The sequence below is a fragment of the Corythoichthys intestinalis genome, chromosome 5, assembly GCF_030265065.1.
Source record: "Corythoichthys intestinalis isolate RoL2023-P3 chromosome 5, ASM3026506v1, whole genome shotgun sequence".
Lineage (NCBI taxonomy): Eukaryota > Metazoa > Chordata > Actinopteri > Syngnathiformes > Syngnathidae > Corythoichthys > Corythoichthys intestinalis.
This window is the reverse complement of record NC_080399.1, coordinates 53,913,890-53,933,070: the sequence shown is the minus strand read 5'-3', so window position 1 is coordinate 53,933,070 and position 19,181 is coordinate 53,913,890. Positions and strand designations below refer to the sequence as shown.

Here is a 19,181-nt window from a genome sequence, read left to right as displayed (position 1 = left end):
TGTAAACGTAGCCAGTCTACTTTGCATCAAAAGTGACATAATTTACTGAATAACACTATGACATCAGTTATGAGCATTAATTCATATTTATGACAGGTGTCATGTCATGATTTTGACAGACTTAAGATTTTGACGGTCATAAGCATTCAAATAATGTGTAACACCCAAGACCTTCTCTGACTGTTCCCATTTTCCTTCACAGCACATTCACAATGTGGGCGAAGCTACCCTGAAATGTGACTGTCTTCTGCTCATACCAGTTTGTGGTATCCAATTTCATGACAATATCATATTGATTCTTTGTACAATAGAGTATGATATTTGCCGGTATTACAAAGGCTGCCACGATTCGATTCAAGGACTTTTGAGCAATTTAACTTAAACCAAAGCAACATAAGGGAACTTCTCAACCTTTATAAAATATTTTAATATTATTTGTGATGATATGTAAACCGACAACTACTTGAATGACACTTCTGTTATGGCCTGAGGGGTCTGTATTGCTTTAACCGGAACAAAATCAAACGTTTCCTATTTTCAACATTGTCATATGATGTTGTTTAGCTGCAATTCGATTCATTACCTCATCACTATTTATCCTTCGCACAGCTGCTGGAAACAGAATTGTCGTTCAATCAAACTGCAGTCAACCAGGAGGTCAGGATTTTACAATACTGTGCTGTGGTCCTCATGGGAAATGCAGTCTTCCTTAAGGCAAAACATTACTGCTTCTGTCCACCTGCGCAGCTAAAATCGACCAAAACTGAAAGCTCCTTAGTGTTGCTTTAATTTTAGTACACATGTAAAACCCTTACTGGTACATTTCATCTTAAAAAAAAAAAAAAAAAACAATGTTCATGTTTTGGACAATTTCATTACTGAAACATCTCATACATTTGATGAAGTTTATCAACATGCTGCGTTTTGTTCAAATTTGATTGTATTGTGCTCATCCCCATCTCAAAAAATTGGTATATCATGAAAAGGTACTCTAAAGAAGCTACTAACCCAGAGGTGGGCAAACCGGTCCTCGAGGGCCGCAGTGGGTCCTGGTCTTTGTTCCAACTGACCCAGCACAGATAGTTTAACCAATGCGGTTTCAGCAGAAATGCGAAGCACCTGACTGCAATCGACTGATTGCACTTGTAAACAGCACATTGGTGAAAAGGTGTCCCCTTAATGGGTTGCAACCAAAACCCGCACCCACTGCGGCCCTTTGTGGAATAGTTTGCCCACCACTGTACTAACCTAATCATCTGAATCAACGAATTAACTCAAAACCCTTGAGGCTTTTAAAAACTTCCAGCCTGGTTCATTACTCAAAACCGCAATCAAGGGTAAGACTGCCGATCTGACTGCTGTCCAGAAGGCCATCATTGACACCCTCAAGCAAGAGGCTAAGACACAGAAAGAAATTTCTGAGCGAATGAATAGGCTGTTCCCAGAGTGCTGTATTAAGGCACCTCAGTGGGAAGTCTGTGGCAAGGAAAAAGTGTGGCAGGAAACACTGCACAACCAGAAGAGGTGACCGCACCCTGAGGAAGATTGTGGAGAAGAGCCGATTCCAGACCTTGGGGGACCTGCAGAAACAGTGGACTGAATCCAGAGAATAAACATCCAGAGCCACCGTGCACAGGTGTGTGCTGGAAATGGGCTACAGGTGCCGCATTCCCCAGGTCAAGCCACTTTTGAACCCGAAACGGCGGCAGAAGCACCTGCCTTGGGCTACAGAGCAGCAGCACTGGACTGCTGCTCAGTGGTCCAAAGTATTTTTTTTCAGATGAAAGCAAATTTTGCATTGCATTCTGAAATCAAGGTGCCAGAGTTTGGAGGAAGACTGGGGAGAAGGAAATGCCAAAATGCCTGAAGTCCAGTGTCAAGTACCCACAGTCAGTGATGATATAGCTGATATAATTAATTGACGTTGACGTATTTTGTATTAAAAAACACTTTTGTATTGGTCAGATGAAATATGATAAAAAATTTTAATTTTTTTCTTGTTTTGGCCAAAATCATCAATATTAAAATAATAAAAGGCTTGAACTACTTCAGTTGTGTGTAATGAATCTAAAATATATTAGAGTCAAATGATTATCAGTACATTACAGAAAATAATGAACTTCAACATAATATGCTAATTTTTTAGAAGGACTAGTACATACACTAATCACAACAAATACATAGAAAAGTGAACAATGCTTAACTATTGATTCTATGACAATGCCATTAAAAGATGAAATGCATTCTACATTCAACAAATAGGTGCAATCACAAAGCTAGTTCAAAGATCAAGCCCAAAATGAACAACTCAACTAAACCTATAAACAACTAATGAAAATAAAACTTAACTGGGTCAAGTCCAAAAGTCATCTGTTCCACAGCATGAGTTGCAATTATTGAATAAACCAAGACTGACTAATGGATGATAAAAATATATACTGTATTTTTAAAGATAATCAGCAGCGGAGCATCCGACAAACAAGTCCTAGGATTTAAAGTTTTAGACACATGCAATACATAAATATGCCTGACTTAAGGGGCTCATCTTTGCCACTGCAGAGTAAGCCTACATTCTTATGTAATACTGTACCTTATGCAGGGCTGATCACATGTGGTTTTAAATCCCCAAGCGTATATTATCTAATATCACAATCGTCTTACCGCTTATATAATCATACTTCTTAACTGTAAACCTAATGTAAATAACACATTTTTTAGTTTTATTATACTTTTTATTTGCACTTTCGCATCTATTACATAGTGTTTTTCCACTAGGCCTACTTGTTTCTGCACATATTAAGTTTTAGGTTTTCTTGTTTTGATTAAACAGGGTGATCCCAGGCAAACATAAAATTATTTCTAACAAAGTGCTTCACAAAAAAGCTTTAGGGTGGTTTAAACAGATTCTAGGGAAAAGACTGAACTTCTAAATCTAAATTACATTTTTAAACAGACACCAAACAGGATTTTTTTCCCCCTGATTAAAGTTTGTACCTTCATCATACCATTTCCTACACTGGTAGTTGATGTTTCAAAGTCTAACAGCAGACTTAAAATATGTGATCAAAGAATTTGTGCTGTATACAGTGGGTCAAATAAGTATTTAGTCAACCACCAATTGTGCAAGTTTTCCTACTTGAAAAGATTAGAGAGGCCTGTAATTGTCAACATGAGTAAACCTCAACCATGAGACAGAATGTGGTGGGGAAAAAAACAAAAAAAAACAAAAACAAAATCACATTGATTGATTTTTAAAGAATTTATTTCCAAATTAGAGTGGAAAATAAGTATTTGTTCACCTACAAGCAAGATTTCTGGCTGTCAAAGAGGTCTAACTACTTCTAACGAGGTCTAACGAGGCTCCACTCATTACCTGTATTAATGGCACCTGTTTTAACTCATTATCGGTATAAAAGACACCTGTCCACAAACTCAGTCAGTCACACTCCAAACTCCACTATGGCCAAAACCAAAGAGCTGTCGAAAAACACCAGAGACAAAATTGTAGATTTGCACCAGGCTGGGAAGACTGAATCTGCAATAGGTAAAACGCTTGGTGTAAAGAAATCAACTGTGGGAGCAATTATTAGAAAATGGACATACAAGACCACTGATAATCTCCCTCGATCTGGGGCTCCATGCTAGATCTCACCCCATGGCGTCAAAATGATAACAAGAACGGTGAGCAAAAATCCCAGAACCACACGATGGGACCTAGTGAATGACCTACAGAGAGCTGGGACCACAGTAACAAAGGCTTCTATCAGTAACACAATGCGCCGCCAGGGACTCAAATCCTGCACTGCCAGACGTGTCCCCCTGCTGATGAAAGTACACGTCCAGGCCCGTCTGAGGTACGCTAGAGCGCATCTGGATGATCCAGAAGAGGACTGGGAGAATGTGTTATGGTCAGATGAAACCAAAATAGAACTTTTTGGTAGAAACACAGGTTCTCGTGTTTGGAGGAGAAAGAATACTGAACTGCATCTGAAGAACACCATTTCCACTGTGAAGCATGGGGGTGGAAACATCATGCTTTGGGGCTGTTTTTCTGCAAAGGGACAGGGACGACTGATCTGTGTAAAGGAAAGAATGAATGGGGCCATGTATCGAGAGATTTTGAGTGAAAATCTCCTTCAATCAGCAAGGGCATTGAAGATGAGACGTGGCTTGGTCTTTCAGCATGACAATCATCCCAAACACACAGCCAGGGCAACAAAGGAGGCTTCGTAAGAAGCATTTCAAGGTCCTGGAGTGGCGTAGCCAGTCTCCAGATCTCAACCCCATAGAAAATCTGTGGAGGGAGTTGAAAGTCCGTGTTGCCCAACGACAGCCCCAAAACATCATTGCTCTAGAGGAGATCTGCATGGAGGAATGGGCCAAAATACCAGCTACAGTGTGTGACAAGCTTGTGAACAGTTACAGAAAATGTTTGGCCTCCGTTATTGCCAACAAAGTGTACATAACAAAGTATTGAGATGAACTTTTGGTATTCACCAAATACTTATTTTCCACCATGATTTGCAAATAAATTCTTTAAAAATCAATGTGATTTTCTGTTTTTTTTTTTTTCCCCTCCACATTCTGTCTTTCATGGCTGAGGTTTACCCATGTTGACAATTACAGGCTTCTCTAACATTTTCAAGTGGGAGAACTTGCACAATTAGTGGTTGACTAAATACTTATTTGCCCCACTGTACATGGACTACTTTATTGCATGACTGGCCCTTGAGTGTTTCAGCAGGTGCACTGTGAGCTAGAGACAGCTGCTAGAGCAACCCCAATACTTATCAATCCTATAATGTGTGTCAATAAGCCAGTAAAGTAAGTAAAAAATGATAACTACCGGTACATATTACCTGCCACATGAATCCGGTCTGAACTAGAACATAAGAACCTAAATGTCAACATCACTAAAATTGGGTCAAATAATCACTGATAAGGCCTGAAAAAAGAACGCTGTGTTATGCAACACTGGGTAGGGTCTACATACGTGTACATCTGAGGAATACATAGTCAATACAGTGGAAATACATACTACACTACATTGCAGAGTGTTCTGAAATAACCTCAAGAGGATTATTAATGCAGTAGCATCCCTTCTAAAACAAATAGGATTAACCTAGACGAGACACACTGCAGACAATTAAAGTTATCTCTAGAATAGACGTGCCGATTCCAGTCTCTGTTTCAAAACTGCAAACATTTTCCGTCATACCATCTCTACGGTATTAGCTATTTTTTATGTCCCATAAATGCAGGGAGAAACCCCTCCACTGAAGTTGTCAAGCTCAACCCTCCCCCACCGGTTGTTGCTCAGTGTCAGTGAGTCAGCTTTGCTACACGATGGCTGGAGGAGGTGAAAGTCCTGAACTTTTTTTCCCCATTGAAAAAAACAAAATCTCTGATATGGGAAAACTTCGGCTACAGAAAAGCTACAGAGGGCCGTAGCTTAGAGGAGGAGGGCTAACAGACATGTAAAACATGTTTGCGGAGGCTGCTGAGGAAAGCAATACCTCCAATATGATTTCGCATTTATACAAAATCAAAGGTTAGTAGTCACTGTCATGAACGTTTCCCACCAGCTACAGGCATGAAAATGGGTCAGGGGTTAAAAAGGTGAGAAGGGTGTGGAGGAAATATGTTCCAGTACACTGTACACCCCAACAAAATATTGAGCTCTGTCGACCCACACTGTTTCAGCAGGGCCGTGCAGAGACCGGTGGAGGGGCGGGTGCTCGTAGATCAAAAGGGGCACATGAACAAGTATTTAATACACCTTAAAACAACATAACTTCAATTTTAACCAGCTTTAGATAATAATTGGCTGCGACTGTGACATACTTTAATTGGGAGGGGGCAACAGTGAATAGAAATCAAAACTGTCATCCACACTTTCTGGCTGTGACTCAGTCAGTCTAGCTCTTTTCTTCCTTCAACCTCTGCATCAAAACTTCCTTCCTCAACTTGTTCATCTGAGAACAAACCACATCAGATGGTCACTGAGCCACTAACAGCACAGTTTTCTCAAAACTATTATTTCATTATTATCCATACTTAACAACTCTAGCACCTAATGATTAATAAAGCAATGACATAAAATCTTATAGAAAAATAACATTGTAATGTGTTTATAATTGTATTTAATACCCGACTATCCATGCAAACCTGTTCTTACCAGGTCTGCTATTCACCCAGCTGATGAGGTATCCGCTGCCTTTAGCAGCCTCATCCAACTCCTTTTTTTATCCCTTAATCTCCTTTCCCTACGAGGCATGTCTATGTAATGAAATATAAATATTTAAAAAAAAAAAAAAAAAAAAAAAAAAAAACAGACTCCCCGGTGGCTTTTAGTTTTAAAGCTTTCTTAATTTATTTCTCTCTCAATAACGATGGAGGTAGATTTGTGTTTTTATTATTCAATCAAAAAACAAAGTTACTTCTATCAAAAACAAAGTTGCTTCAATCAAAATACAGTTATACTTTTAATCCCAAAAGTCACTTCAATAAAAAAAAATGTTTTTGATTGCAAAATAAATTTGAGACAAAAAAAGCATTTGAAAACTATTTTTCTTGATTGAAACAAATTTTTCCATTGAAGTAATGTTGTTTTGCATTTGGGCCACATTTTGGCTAGGACATTTGTGTTTTTATTATTCAATCAAATAAGTTGCTTCAAACAAAAAATATATATAAAAAAAACTTTGCACATGTGTCAATCACCGTTTAACAAAGCCTGAGAGGGTTTGAGTAGACTCAGTATGAAGCATTTAATAAAGCCAAGCATTTTCTTACTACTTTATTCTTGTTTAAAAATAATTCGGTGGGGCAATAACATGTTTAAAACTTACCATAATTCTTACATTTTGAAATGCTTGAAAACCATTTATAAATGATACTTTGGTGAAAAAAGTGAAAAAACATGTCTTAAATATATGTATCTTTTTTCCAATGTAAAATCTGAATAAATACATTGAACACACACCAAAAAAATGGGGTGGGGGCTACTTCGCGGTTTTCACTTATTGCGGCGGGTTCTGGTCCCCATTAACCACGAAAAACGAGGGATCCCTGTATTTCTGAAAAGCTTTAAGAAGCAAGAGTCATTCCCACCACTCGTCGAGCCGGTGTTGTGCCGACACCGGCCGTCAGCTCAAGTCCCAGCCGAAAATAACGCGTCTAAGGCGGACGACGGGAGCGATGCGATGCGAGGCGACCCCTCAATCCGAGAGTATGCCGCTTAATTTGACTCAACAGTGTGTTTCTTCGTTTATATTACCGCTAAATACACAAGCTTGACGCCAATTTAACGGAAGCTATTTTTTTTCATGGGAGATTTGGCTAGCTCTGGCAGTGTTAAACGCAAGCTGCAACAAATGGCATTAACTTTTTTATATCGCAAAATGTGAAAACGATTGAAACCATCACTCACCAAATTCAATCTGCTGGAAAATACAGGCAAGTGTGTATGCTGCGCTCTGGTCTGCCCGGTGTGGATAAGGCCTGCTTTTTTGTTTTCGCAGCTTTGCAATTCAACCAAAGGCTCGCCGAGCACTCCTTGTTTCACGTAAGGAGTGCGCGCGTTTGGAATAATGGCCCGCAGCTTGGGCCGATGATTGGTTCTCGTCAGCGAAGCATCTAGAAGGATTTGCTGACTGTCCGTGTCACTTTTTTAAAGAACCGATCAGTTTACGTACTAAGTTAATCACATGATGATAATAATAATTTAATAAAACCTCCCGAACCGACCCCCCCCCCCTCCTCCCAAAAAGAATTTCTCCTCGGATCTACGCAATTCACGTAGGTCGCCCTTTTTGACTTCAAAACGGCGAATTTCGCCGAAAGGTGAGAGATTTTCATGCCTGCAGCTACGAGAGTTAACTCCAGCGTGTAGTGTGTCTAGCGGTGGTAAAACATGCTTTTTTTTCTCTGAAAACTGTCTGTGTTGAGAAAGAGAGTGTGTGTATAATGTAAACATGATGCGAGTTATAAACATGTACTTTTTATGGAAAACAATTCATTTATTTTGGTTCTGATGCTAATAATGTTGAGCTGTGGCTGTGGGCTTAGGCTCAGCTAAACAACTGCATTTAATATTATTTAGAATATTTGTTATTTTTTTTTATTATTAAATATTATACTTACGTTCCAATTTTCTAATGTTTTGAAAAATAAAAATCCTGTTCAATGGAAAAAAAAGTTTATATATATATATATTTTTTTAAACCCAGATATCCCAAAGTAACACATTTTAGAGCTGTAATTGCAATACCGTGAAACGGTGATATTTTGGCTTAAGGTTATCATGCCGTCAGAATGTCATACCGGCACGTGCCTACTCTAGAACCGCAGATGAGAGTATTGTAGCTCTGAATTCTACTGAATTACAGCAGCGTATATTCAACGAATGTCAAGGGTAAATAAATAAATAATGGCATGGTCACTATTCAGCAGTACAGCGCTGAGGGAGGCAACAAACTGATGGGAACATCTGGGTGTGTTGTGATACGATACAATTTGCGATACACGGTACACAATAACGATTATCTCACAATGTGGTGATACAACAACTATAGATGCATTGATCAGGAAACCATTCTACGATATTCTACAATACAACTAAATAGAAGAGCAAGCTCTTTTCATCCTTGTACTGTGAATTGAAAGGAGTTGTCATTAGTAGACATCCAGTCCATTTGAAGAGGGAGAGATGACGACGAATACATGAACCGCGAAGACTGGCTTTGGATGCTCTGGGTTCAGTGCCATTGACGGCGTTAGATGTCCAATCCATATTGACTGGGAACGAACGCTCATACGCCCCCCAACGAGACACTATTCTCATGGAAGAATTTGGTAGCAACTTAATGGTTGGTTTAAAACGTTATCTCAATTCTTGTCGGGAGCATATTGATAACCTTTTGGGATACAAAGTATCGCAATATATCCACGTTTCGATATATTGTCACACCTCTGCACTGGAACATGGGTTCTAAGAAATCTGAGGAAAGTGACAAAAACAAGCAAAAAAAAAAAAAATCCCAATTCATGAAATAAGACCACGCTTTATACAAATGAACTGAGAGTTTAGAAGAAAAGGGGCTTTCATTCACACTTGCTGGTAAATGTTGAATAATGGGTCACCAATGGTCATAAGAACACACTGTACATGGGCACCATCATCTGTTACTTACTTGAAAATGATTCTCTTTGTCTGACTGTTGGGATTCGCCTTTATTACAGGACATCTATCAACAAGAGAAAAAGGAAAGAACTAACCATGAATACATGAGAAGCCATCCATGAACATCCAAACCCAGCCATGCCCACGGGGTAGATAACAATATATAAATTTATAACAACCGTACAGACAGACAGGAATAATCACTACGCTGCTTTCATGCATATTGCAACGGTCAGAAATAGACAGAAGGTATTATCGCCATAGACGTGACAGTGTTTTATGAGTCAACCTTGTTAATGTCTTGAGATTATATTTACCTAACATGGGCTAAAGTTATCAGCATCTATTTTATGAATGTACTCATGGTACAATATTCCACTCACATATTTTCATTGCTGAGAAACACCATCTCGAGCACAAATAAGGTTTGTTTAATCATTACTATCTGTGCACTCTGGCAATGAAATTAAACTTCCTCCGTCTTTGATTAAACATAATCCATTCCTAAAATGGTACACTGTTTTGAAGATGACTGCAGTTACCTTGGTGAAAGACACACTGTCTTCACTCCCTGAAATCTCTGGCAATAAAAGCCAAGTTTAGATTATACTCATTATTAGCAATTACATAGCCAGATGTTAACTAGTTTGTGACTCACCTAGCCGGAAACTATTAGGCACACCGATAACAAATGACTAAACGACAGAAATAGATTAAGACATGAGGTCATTTGAGATGTAATCTTGCCTTCAGGTGCTTTAAAAGGTGTAGATATGCTTCCAACAAGTAACAAGACATTTCAGTAGAACACAAATAGTTGAATGTTGATCAGTAAAGTTTAGGTCCAATTAAATTGTATTACCATTTGAAATTACCATTTTTAATGTACAAAAGACTACTGTTGGTTTTCTGACAAGCAATGTCTAGGCAGATTCATGGGTGCTTGATGGGATGCGATGTCATGAAAACTAAGGCGTTAAATTGCAAGACAACACTTGGTATAAATGATGAATAATAAATAAAAAATAAAATAAATGGCAAATTGAAAATTTCTTACACCTCTGATAATGGAGCTCTTATGAGCATGGGCATTTTGTGGTATCAGTTATACCCATGCACATCTAGGAAAGGCGGGAAATTTGGAATGCTCACACATTGGCTAAAAATAGAACCAGCATTGGTAAAATGTCTGCCCACAAGTCAGACAGCCATTTCCTGGAAATATTGGCTTTTATTTATGTTTTTCTCCATTATTAGATAAAAGAAAAATGATTTTAAATTTAAATTTTTTTTTTCTTTTTTTTTTTTTTTCTACACGATTCTGTCCGCTGGGATATAGAGTACTTGAAGGTGTTGTTATCCCTTTTAATACTTGTCTATTACTCAGTATTATAGTAACTTTTTAATCACAAAAAGCCTAAAATTGAATAGTAAAATATATTTATACTTTATATATATATATATATATAGCTAAAACTAACAAACTTGCTCCAAACAATTAAATACATATAAACAAACAAACTTGCTCCAAACATAATTAAATACATATAACTAAATTTGAGGGGGGGGGGGGGGGGGGGGGGGGGAATGATACTCACACACATACGTATACAGTGGTATGCAAAACTTTGGGCACCCCTGATATTTTAAGATTTTTCTTTTTAAATCACTGAGTGTTTGAAACAAAAAATCTGTTAAATTTATCATATAGCAGATGAACACAGTAATATATGAGAAGTGAAATGAAGTACCGGTATATAGTATAAACAGAAAGTGTGTTAATTATTTAAACAAAAAATGGGCCAGCGCATAAATTTAGGTACCCCTAAAGAAAAACACGATCAATATTTAATCTAGCCTCCTTTTGCAGAATATTTAATAATAAAAATAATAATATATTAAGATATTTTTGACCATATTTCTGTACAAAACAGCTCCAGCTCAGTCAGGTTTGATGGCTGCCGAATGGACAGCCCGCTTCAAAGCACACCACAGATTTTCAATAATACTGAGGTCTGGGGGCTGAGATGGCCATTCTAGAACATTGTGCTTGTTCCTTTGCATCCAATGCCTAAATAGATTTGGAGCAGTGTTTAGGGTCATTGTCTTGTTGAAATATCCATCGCTGCGCAACTTACACGTTGTCACTGACTCTGGAACATTATTTGCAATATGGATATGAAGAAAATAAGAACAAAGCTGACGTATTGTTATGCCCAAATAACTTTTTTTTTTAAATTCCAAAATTAGGCTGGTTTATCTAAATGGGCTTTGGGTAAGGGTTAAGTGACATTTTGTGGGATGTGCGCAGAAAAGGCTTCTGCTGCATTACTCTCCCATTCAGCCTCTTCTTGTGCAAACAACGCTAAATAGTTGACTGATGCATAGTGACACCATCTGCAGCAAGATCATGTTGTAGGTCTTTGGAGCTGGTCTGTGGGTTCAATTTGACTCTTCTCATTATCCTTCGCCTCTGCTTATCTGAGATTTTACTTGGCCGGCTACTCAGGACCTTAACTTGAACTGTGCCTGTGGTCTTCCATTTCCTTACCATGTTCTTAACAGTGGAAAATGACAGCTGAAATTTCTGTGACAGATTTTTGTATCCTTCCCCTAAACTATAATGTTGAATGTTGTATTTTCTGTCAGATCATTTGACAATTGTTTTGAGGCCTCAATGTTTCAACTCTTAAGAGATAATGCAAACAGAACAATTTGCAATTTGCCACCTTAAATACCCTTTCTCATGATAGGCTGCATCTGTGTATGTAGATCAACTTCAATCAGCTTATCCAACAAATTTTGAGTTTCATAAATCAGCACTAAAGATTTTCTAATCATAAACACAAGGGTGCCTGAATTTATGCACCGGCCTATTTTTGTTTAATTATTACACACTTTCGGTTTATCCTATAAACATTTCCCTTCTCAAATACAGTATTACTGTGCTTATCTGCTTTATGATATAGTTAACAGAATTTTTTGTTCCAACAGGGGCGCCGAAACGTTTGCGTACCACTGTACATATACTAGTATATACACACACACATTGTACAAATGTGTACCGGTATTGTTCCCATGTTGATACTAAGTGTAATTGAGCCTGTCCGGAACAGCCTGTGTATTGAAAAATGTTCTTGAACCAAAGTCTTATTCAAAATTTAATAAGAATTAACAGTTAATTATGTCATATGTTCATAGATGGAATTACACTAATACATACTATCCGGAACAGCCTGTGTATTGAGAAATGTTCTTTGACCAAAGTTTTATTTAAAATTTAATAAGAATTAAGTTAATTATGTCATATTAATTGATTAAATTACACTAATAAATACTCTCCATTTTATTACATTGTTTTAAAAAGGTCTCACACCTACTGTATTAAATATATCAGGGCGATCTTACTAACTTAATTGAATTTTGTGGCGTCTTGCAAGGATGAAAATTTACCTCTCAGTTGTTACCATTTAACGTTTTCATATTTATGTATTCCAAAAAAAAAATGCATCCAAAATGCGATACAGTGATCCCTCGTTTTTTGCTGTTAATGGGCCACCGCAAAAAATCTGCTAAGTAGAGGCAGAGCTTATTACAAAAAAAAAATATATATATATATATTTTTTTGGGGGGGGGGGGGGGGGTCTGTTCAATGTATTTATTCAGATTTAACAGCACTGGAAAGAGATACATGTTTTCAAAGTATAATAAAAAAAAAACCCTAATAGGTATATTTTAATAAATGGTTTTTAACCACTGCAAATGTAATGTTATGTTTATAGTCATGATCATTTTGGCGTGGCATTTACATAGTTTTATTTGCACTCAAGAGTATTTACAAGTGAAACCATTATCTGACAAAAATAGTCAAAATGATTATCTTTGAAATGGTGTTGTCTACCCTATGGCTACTGCAGGAGTCAAACTCTAAAACCATCAGCCATGTCATGCTGAGCTAAGAACGCCTCTTTCACATTTGAGAAGACAAGTGTTCAACCTTTGGTGTAACAATTCCAACTATCTATTGTTGGAATTGTTACACCAGCTCTTTTATGTTCTACATCATCATGCAAAACACATACGGGATCTGCACAATTCCAGCCTTTTGGCTGTAATATTTCACTAGAGAATATCAAATCTCCGAGAAGCTTCGGCTCAATTTGAAGCCGGTTGACAACTATTACGTAAAGAATGTATCCCGGAGATGTGGATAGGGACAGAAACAATCAGTCTGTATGTGCGTTAATCAGTCTATAATAGCAGTGGACAGACTACCGTCTGTTAGGAAACTGCAGTTCGTTTACGTTCAAACTCAGCTTGTATCAAACATTAGTAATGTAATGCACGCTGTGATCATGAAATTACAATTTCATTCTCTTGACCATATGTGGTGGGACAAAACTGTATTTGCAGCCACCGATTGCACAAATTGCTCTGTAAGGTCATTAATTTTATGCACCTCTGTGAAGTTGAGAAGTTCTTTGAGAATCTTGCTGAAAAGACCCAGATGGTGCAGTGCCTCTGAAATGTTTGTATCTGCTCGGGTGAATACTCTCCAGGCCCTTCTAAGGGTGCTAATGTTTAATTTTATTCAAAGTTTAAAATGCTCTGAAAATGTGATTGTCTGGGGTCTGACAAACATTTTACATAGTTCTACTCGCTGCTTGTCACTGTTCTGGAAGCACTGGAATAGGTGCCTTTTAAAACTGGGCCAATAGATGGCCTAATTTTTGTATCACTGTAGTTTACCTTCTTTTATTGTTATGTTGTTTTTAGTTTTGTATGGTTTGTTCCCTTGTATTGTGTGGTTGTGGCTTGGACCTTGAGTCTGTTAATAAATTTATCTATCTATCTATCAGAGAAGAAAATCTTGAAAATCGAAATGTAGAATAAATTTGTAAATTATTGTTGGGGGAAAAGTATTTGGTAACCTACAAACAAGCAAGATCTCTGGCTCTCACAGACCTGAAACTTAAAAGGTATAAGATCCAGTCAAATGGAGGTCAATATTGTAAAATTTTTGATTGGGTCAAAGAAAAGTGTGTCATTATTAAAAAGCCCTCCAAATTGAAAACAATGAAAACATGTGCAATCTTTATGTAACAAGGCATCAAAATGGGAAAAATAAGTCTGGCTTGTCAGGTCTCACATACTGCGTGTCCTTAAGTGCCAACTAACATGAACTAACCAACATAAATTTGTTTTCACAGATGAGTATGATGCAACCTGAGTCTTTGCATCTTTAAATGTTTTAAAAGTTGTTCAAAGTGACTGTTTCAGTACAATCACTTGTACACTTAAATGAGAAAGGAAACAGATGGGAGAGGGGTTTAACACTTAGGCTACGTTCAGATTGCAGGTCTTAATGTACAAATCCGATTTTTTTTTTCTATCCAATCTGTTTGTGTTGCCGTTTAGACTGTTGTCTTCCATACCAGCTGTAAAAGTGTCGCACGTGCAAGCTCATAGTCCACCATTCGCTGAATACAAGTGATGCATATGCACAGAAGCATAATGACAAAAGATGTAGCGAGCAGCCTTAACATGCAAGGGTTACCACCCTGCATGTTATTCGGCTTATTGCAAAATGGACATATCTGTCCCTGAACAATTCTTTGACCTCCTTAAATCTAGCTATAAGTCTTTATATTTTTCTTCACTTTTACAACTGGTCTGACCAGCCTCCAGTCAGATGAGCCAGCCACTCTGGTAGGATCCCTCAAGTCCTCTTTGAACAGTTTCATCCTCTCAAATACTTATATTAGCTGCAACACATTGCTGTCCCCCTACTGCACAGCTTTTGTTATACGTCGTCACAGAGTAATTGATTTCATTGTCAGAAAAAGTTTGGGACCTTAGACTGTTCAGACAGCAGTCAAAATCCCATCTCACCAGTCAGATTTAAAACCACATACCGTATAAAAATGCCCTATTTGAAAAGATCTGCTTCCATGCAACAGGGCTCATTCAGTGTAGGAGTGGGAACCTCACGATATGCAATACAAAGCTCACGATAACGATCTCATGTTATGGCGATACAACGATTTTAAATACATTGGTCAGGAAATCATTTTAAGATATTCTACAAAACAACTAATAAACAGATTAACAAGCTCTTTTCACCCTTCTGCTGTAAATTTACCATTAGTAGACATCCAACCCACTTGAACTGGGAGGGTGGCAACGAATTAAACCCTCCCACTTCAAACCGGCCCTTCCCACTTCTTTGGCTGTGTTTGGGGCATTTTATGTGTCACTTCCTGTTGATTTTGGGGCATTTAAGTGTCACTTCCTGTTGATTTTTAGTTACAGAACAGGTGACCCGGGAATTAATAGGCAGTGACCCAAACTCAAATGGAAGTGACCTGTAAATGTGCTAAAATGAACAGAAAGTGACCTGTAAATACCCCAAAAATCGGAAAGAGTGACTGTGAGTGCTCTGGTTTCGATCAAATGAATGTTTATTCGCCCTTCCCATTCTTAATGGATGAGCGTCGAGCGCCGATAATGGCAGCAATAGAGTTAACCGAGACACTATAATGGTGGAAGATTTTGTAAGTAATTTGTTGGTTCCTCTTTTTCTTTTTTAAACATTGACTCTTTTTTAAAATGTTATCTCTATGCTTGGCATGAGCACATGGATAACTTTTTGGGATGCAAAGTATCACGATACATCACCATTTCGTATTCATATGAATAGCACTCAAGTTAGAAAAAGGGGAAACGATCCGATTTGGCTCATTTCAAGCTGCAGTCGGAACGTAGCCTTAGTTTTCTCGCCACCCTGCAACTTATTAGTGTTGGCAGTCAGGGTTTTGCTACATAAGAGTACAAAATGTCTTTGTATTAGTCTGAGATTTCAGAGATCCCATACTGTACCGTGTTTTTTGGTGGGTTCAACTGGGAACAAGAGTGCCCGAGGCACGCTCCTTTGGGAAGCCTACGGCAAAGAACACATGCATGTACAGCCATGGGGGTACATCACTATGTACGACAATGGCTAACACGTGCGTAAACACAGACATGCACACTCCCACCACAAACCCCTTCCACTTCTTCTCTCGCTCTGTCCCATCTCATAGCTAAAGTGATACTTTCTTGGGTTTGTTTCTTGTTTGGCCTAAACAACAGAATAATGTTTGAGCAGATACAATAGTCGTATCAGTCCCAAAAGCAGACAAGGCAACATCCATGCCAATAAAATTTAACAAAACAACCTATGTGTTACTGCCTGCTCACTTTGAAAACAAAAGCAGCGAGAGAAGATTTCACTGTGTACCAGGATCGTAACGCAAAAAAACTCACTTTCGACTGTGTGCAGTGTAAAGGCAGCCATTATTATAAAATAATAAAGACTCCCACCTGCAGGATGGCCCCATAAAGGCGCAGTAGAATGCTCCTTGGCTCATCCCCCACAGTGTCAACACTGTCTGGGAGGCTGCATAGGAAAAGCTTGTTACTCAGCCCACCCCTGGAAGACACAAAAAAGTTAAAAGAAATGAAATGCTTTGTAAAAGGGGAACCAGTGGCAAATCTGCATTAGAGACAATCTAATTGTTGTCTTTGTTTCTTTATTTCTTTTTAGTTACATTAATAGTGGTTGAAATTCACAGGTACTACTGGAGTTTACACTGCTGGCCAAAAGTATTGGCACCCCTGCAATTGTGTCAGATAATGCTCAATTTCTCCCAGAAAAAGATTGCAATTACAAATGATTTGGTTGTAACATCATTTATTTTGTTTGCAATGAAAAAACACAAAAGAGAATGGGGGGGAAAAAAATCATTATCATTTTACACAAAACTCCAAAAATGGGCCGAACAAAAGTATTGGCAGCCTTTAAAAATCATGTGATGCTTCTCTAATTTGTGCACTTGCAGCCAGTTAAAAATGGATTAAAGTTGACACAACGTCTGTCTTGGGTCCTTGTGTGTACCACATTGAGCATGGAAAAAAGAAAAAAGACCAAAGAACTGTCTGTGAACTTGAGAAGCAAAATTGTGAGGTAGCATGGGCAATTTCAAGGGTACAAGTCCATCTCCGAAGACCTGAACGTTCCTGTGTCTACCGTGCGCAGTGTCATCAATAAGTGTAAAGCCCATGGCACTGTGGCTAACTTCCCTAGATGTGGACGGAAAAGAAAAATTAATGAGAGATTTCAACGAAAGATTGTGCAGCTGGTGGATAAAGACCCTCGACTAACATCCAAAAAAGTTCAAGCTGTCCTGCAGTTTGAGGGTACAACACTGTCAACTCATACTATCCATCAGCATCTGAATGAAAAGAGACTATGGTAGGATACCCAGGAAGACCCCACTTCTGACCCAGAAACATAAAAAAGCCAGGCTGGAGTTTGCCAAAACTTACCTGAGAAAGCCAAAAATGTTTTGGAAGAATGTTCTCTGGTCAGATGAGACAAAAGCAAAGCTTTTTGGGAAAAGCCATCAACATAGAGTTTGCAGGGGTAAAAACGAGGCCTTCAAAGAAAAGAAGACTGTCCCCACAGTCAAACATGGCAGAGGTTCCCTGATGTTTTGGGGTTGCTTGCTGCCTCTGGCACTGGACTGCTTGACCGTGTGCATGACATTATGAAGTCTGAAGACTACCAACAGATTTTGCAGCATAATGTAGGGCCCAGTGTGAGAAAGCTGGGTCTCCCTCAGAGGTCATGGGTCTTCCAGCAAGACAATGACCCAAAACACACCTCAAAAAGCACTAGAAAATGGTTTGAGAGAAAGCCCTGGAGACTTCTAAAGTAGCCAGCAATGAGTCCAGACCTGAATCCCATAGAACAGGGCTCCCCAACCTTTTTTGCACCACGGACCGGTGTTATATGGGTCTTTTTTTTCACGGACCGGTGTTCTGACAAATTTTGCAACCCATCAAAAATTGCAATGATGCGGTTCTGCGCATGCGCGTAACGTTAAACATAGCCGCAAAATTCGCAAATGCAGCGATTCCAAAGTAAACACTACAAACTTTCTTGAAAGAAAGGAATATTAACTTACGCTTGATCATGGAACGACTTGTAGAAAAGTTCTCCTCAGATTCATCCTGCCATGTAAGCTGCACACAACAGCTGCACACCGCGCTCACCATTAACGACTTCACCTTGTCGTTAAACATTAATTAAGAAGCCCGCTTCACAAAGATACGATGTTGGAAATTGTAGCAAGGTTTTCAATGCTCTTGTCGCGATGTCAGGATATTCCAGAATGACTTTAATCCAGAACCTTGGTAGAGTTGTTGTCTCAAATGTACGTTTAACACTAGAAGTCCCAGAGAATTCTGGTACTCCCACTAGTCCCAAACAATGGCCGATATGGCCTCTCCCCCGGAAAACCCAGAGGTGGCAAAAATGACCCAAGTGCTTTTGAATTGGCAAGTCGTTGTCGGACAGACAACAGCCGTTCATATGGAAATGCAACCACTAGACATACATTAACTTCAGACATAATGACCACAATCCATACTCCATGCCCCTAATCAGTCCTTCTAAACTATAGACACAATTCCTGCTTTACACTCAAATTTCAGTTCTAAAACGCTTTTTTTTCTCCTTTAAAACAATGTACACATTTGGGCCATTCTTTCTGTTGTTATGTGTGGAGTATAGGAGAAGTGAATTAAAAAATGTGTAAAAATTGTCAAACTTCATAAATAAATGTAATTAAATAAATGTAGCTTGACTTGAACTGACACAAACTATCACGAGTCACGGAGGAGAGGCCAAATCGGCCATTGCTAGGGAATATTAGGAGTGTGTGTCTCGGGAAAGGCCATGACGGCCTCTGCTGGGTTTTCTAGTGTTAATAAGGTCGCCGTCATTTGCGATCTCTATGTTTATTCACAAACGGGTCACGAATCCACTCGTTCGTGGGTCTTCGAGGTTGTAGGCTCGTCAGGTGCCCTTTTCGCCGTAAAAATATCTCCAAAGACGTCTGTTTTCCAGTTACCTTCGCCCGTGTGGGGGCTAATTATTTCCGGGAACAAATGT

At 38.6% G+C, this 19,181-nt stretch overlaps 1 protein-coding gene across 5 annotated transcripts in view; it reads right to left on the bottom strand.

Annotated features, from left to right (window-relative positions):
* The window catches only part of chka (choline kinase alpha), a 47,940-nt gene that overhangs the window by 20,729 nt on the left and 8,030 nt on the right, over nt 1-19,181 (bottom strand). For 2 of the 5 annotated variants that reach the window (XM_057836247.1, XM_057836245.1), the window contains exons 2-3: nt 16,547-16,655; nt 9,195-9,248 (exon numbers count right to left, since the gene is read on the bottom strand). In XM_057836247.1, the coding sequence (XP_057692230.1) occupies nt 9,195-9,248; nt 16,547-16,655 (163 nt within the window). Of the gene's footprint in view, nt 1-9,194; nt 9,249-16,063; nt 16,125-16,546; nt 16,656-19,181 lie in introns of all 5 variants that reach the window. The other 3 variants (XM_057836248.1, XM_057836246.1, XM_057836249.1) reach the window with 2 other exon arrangements.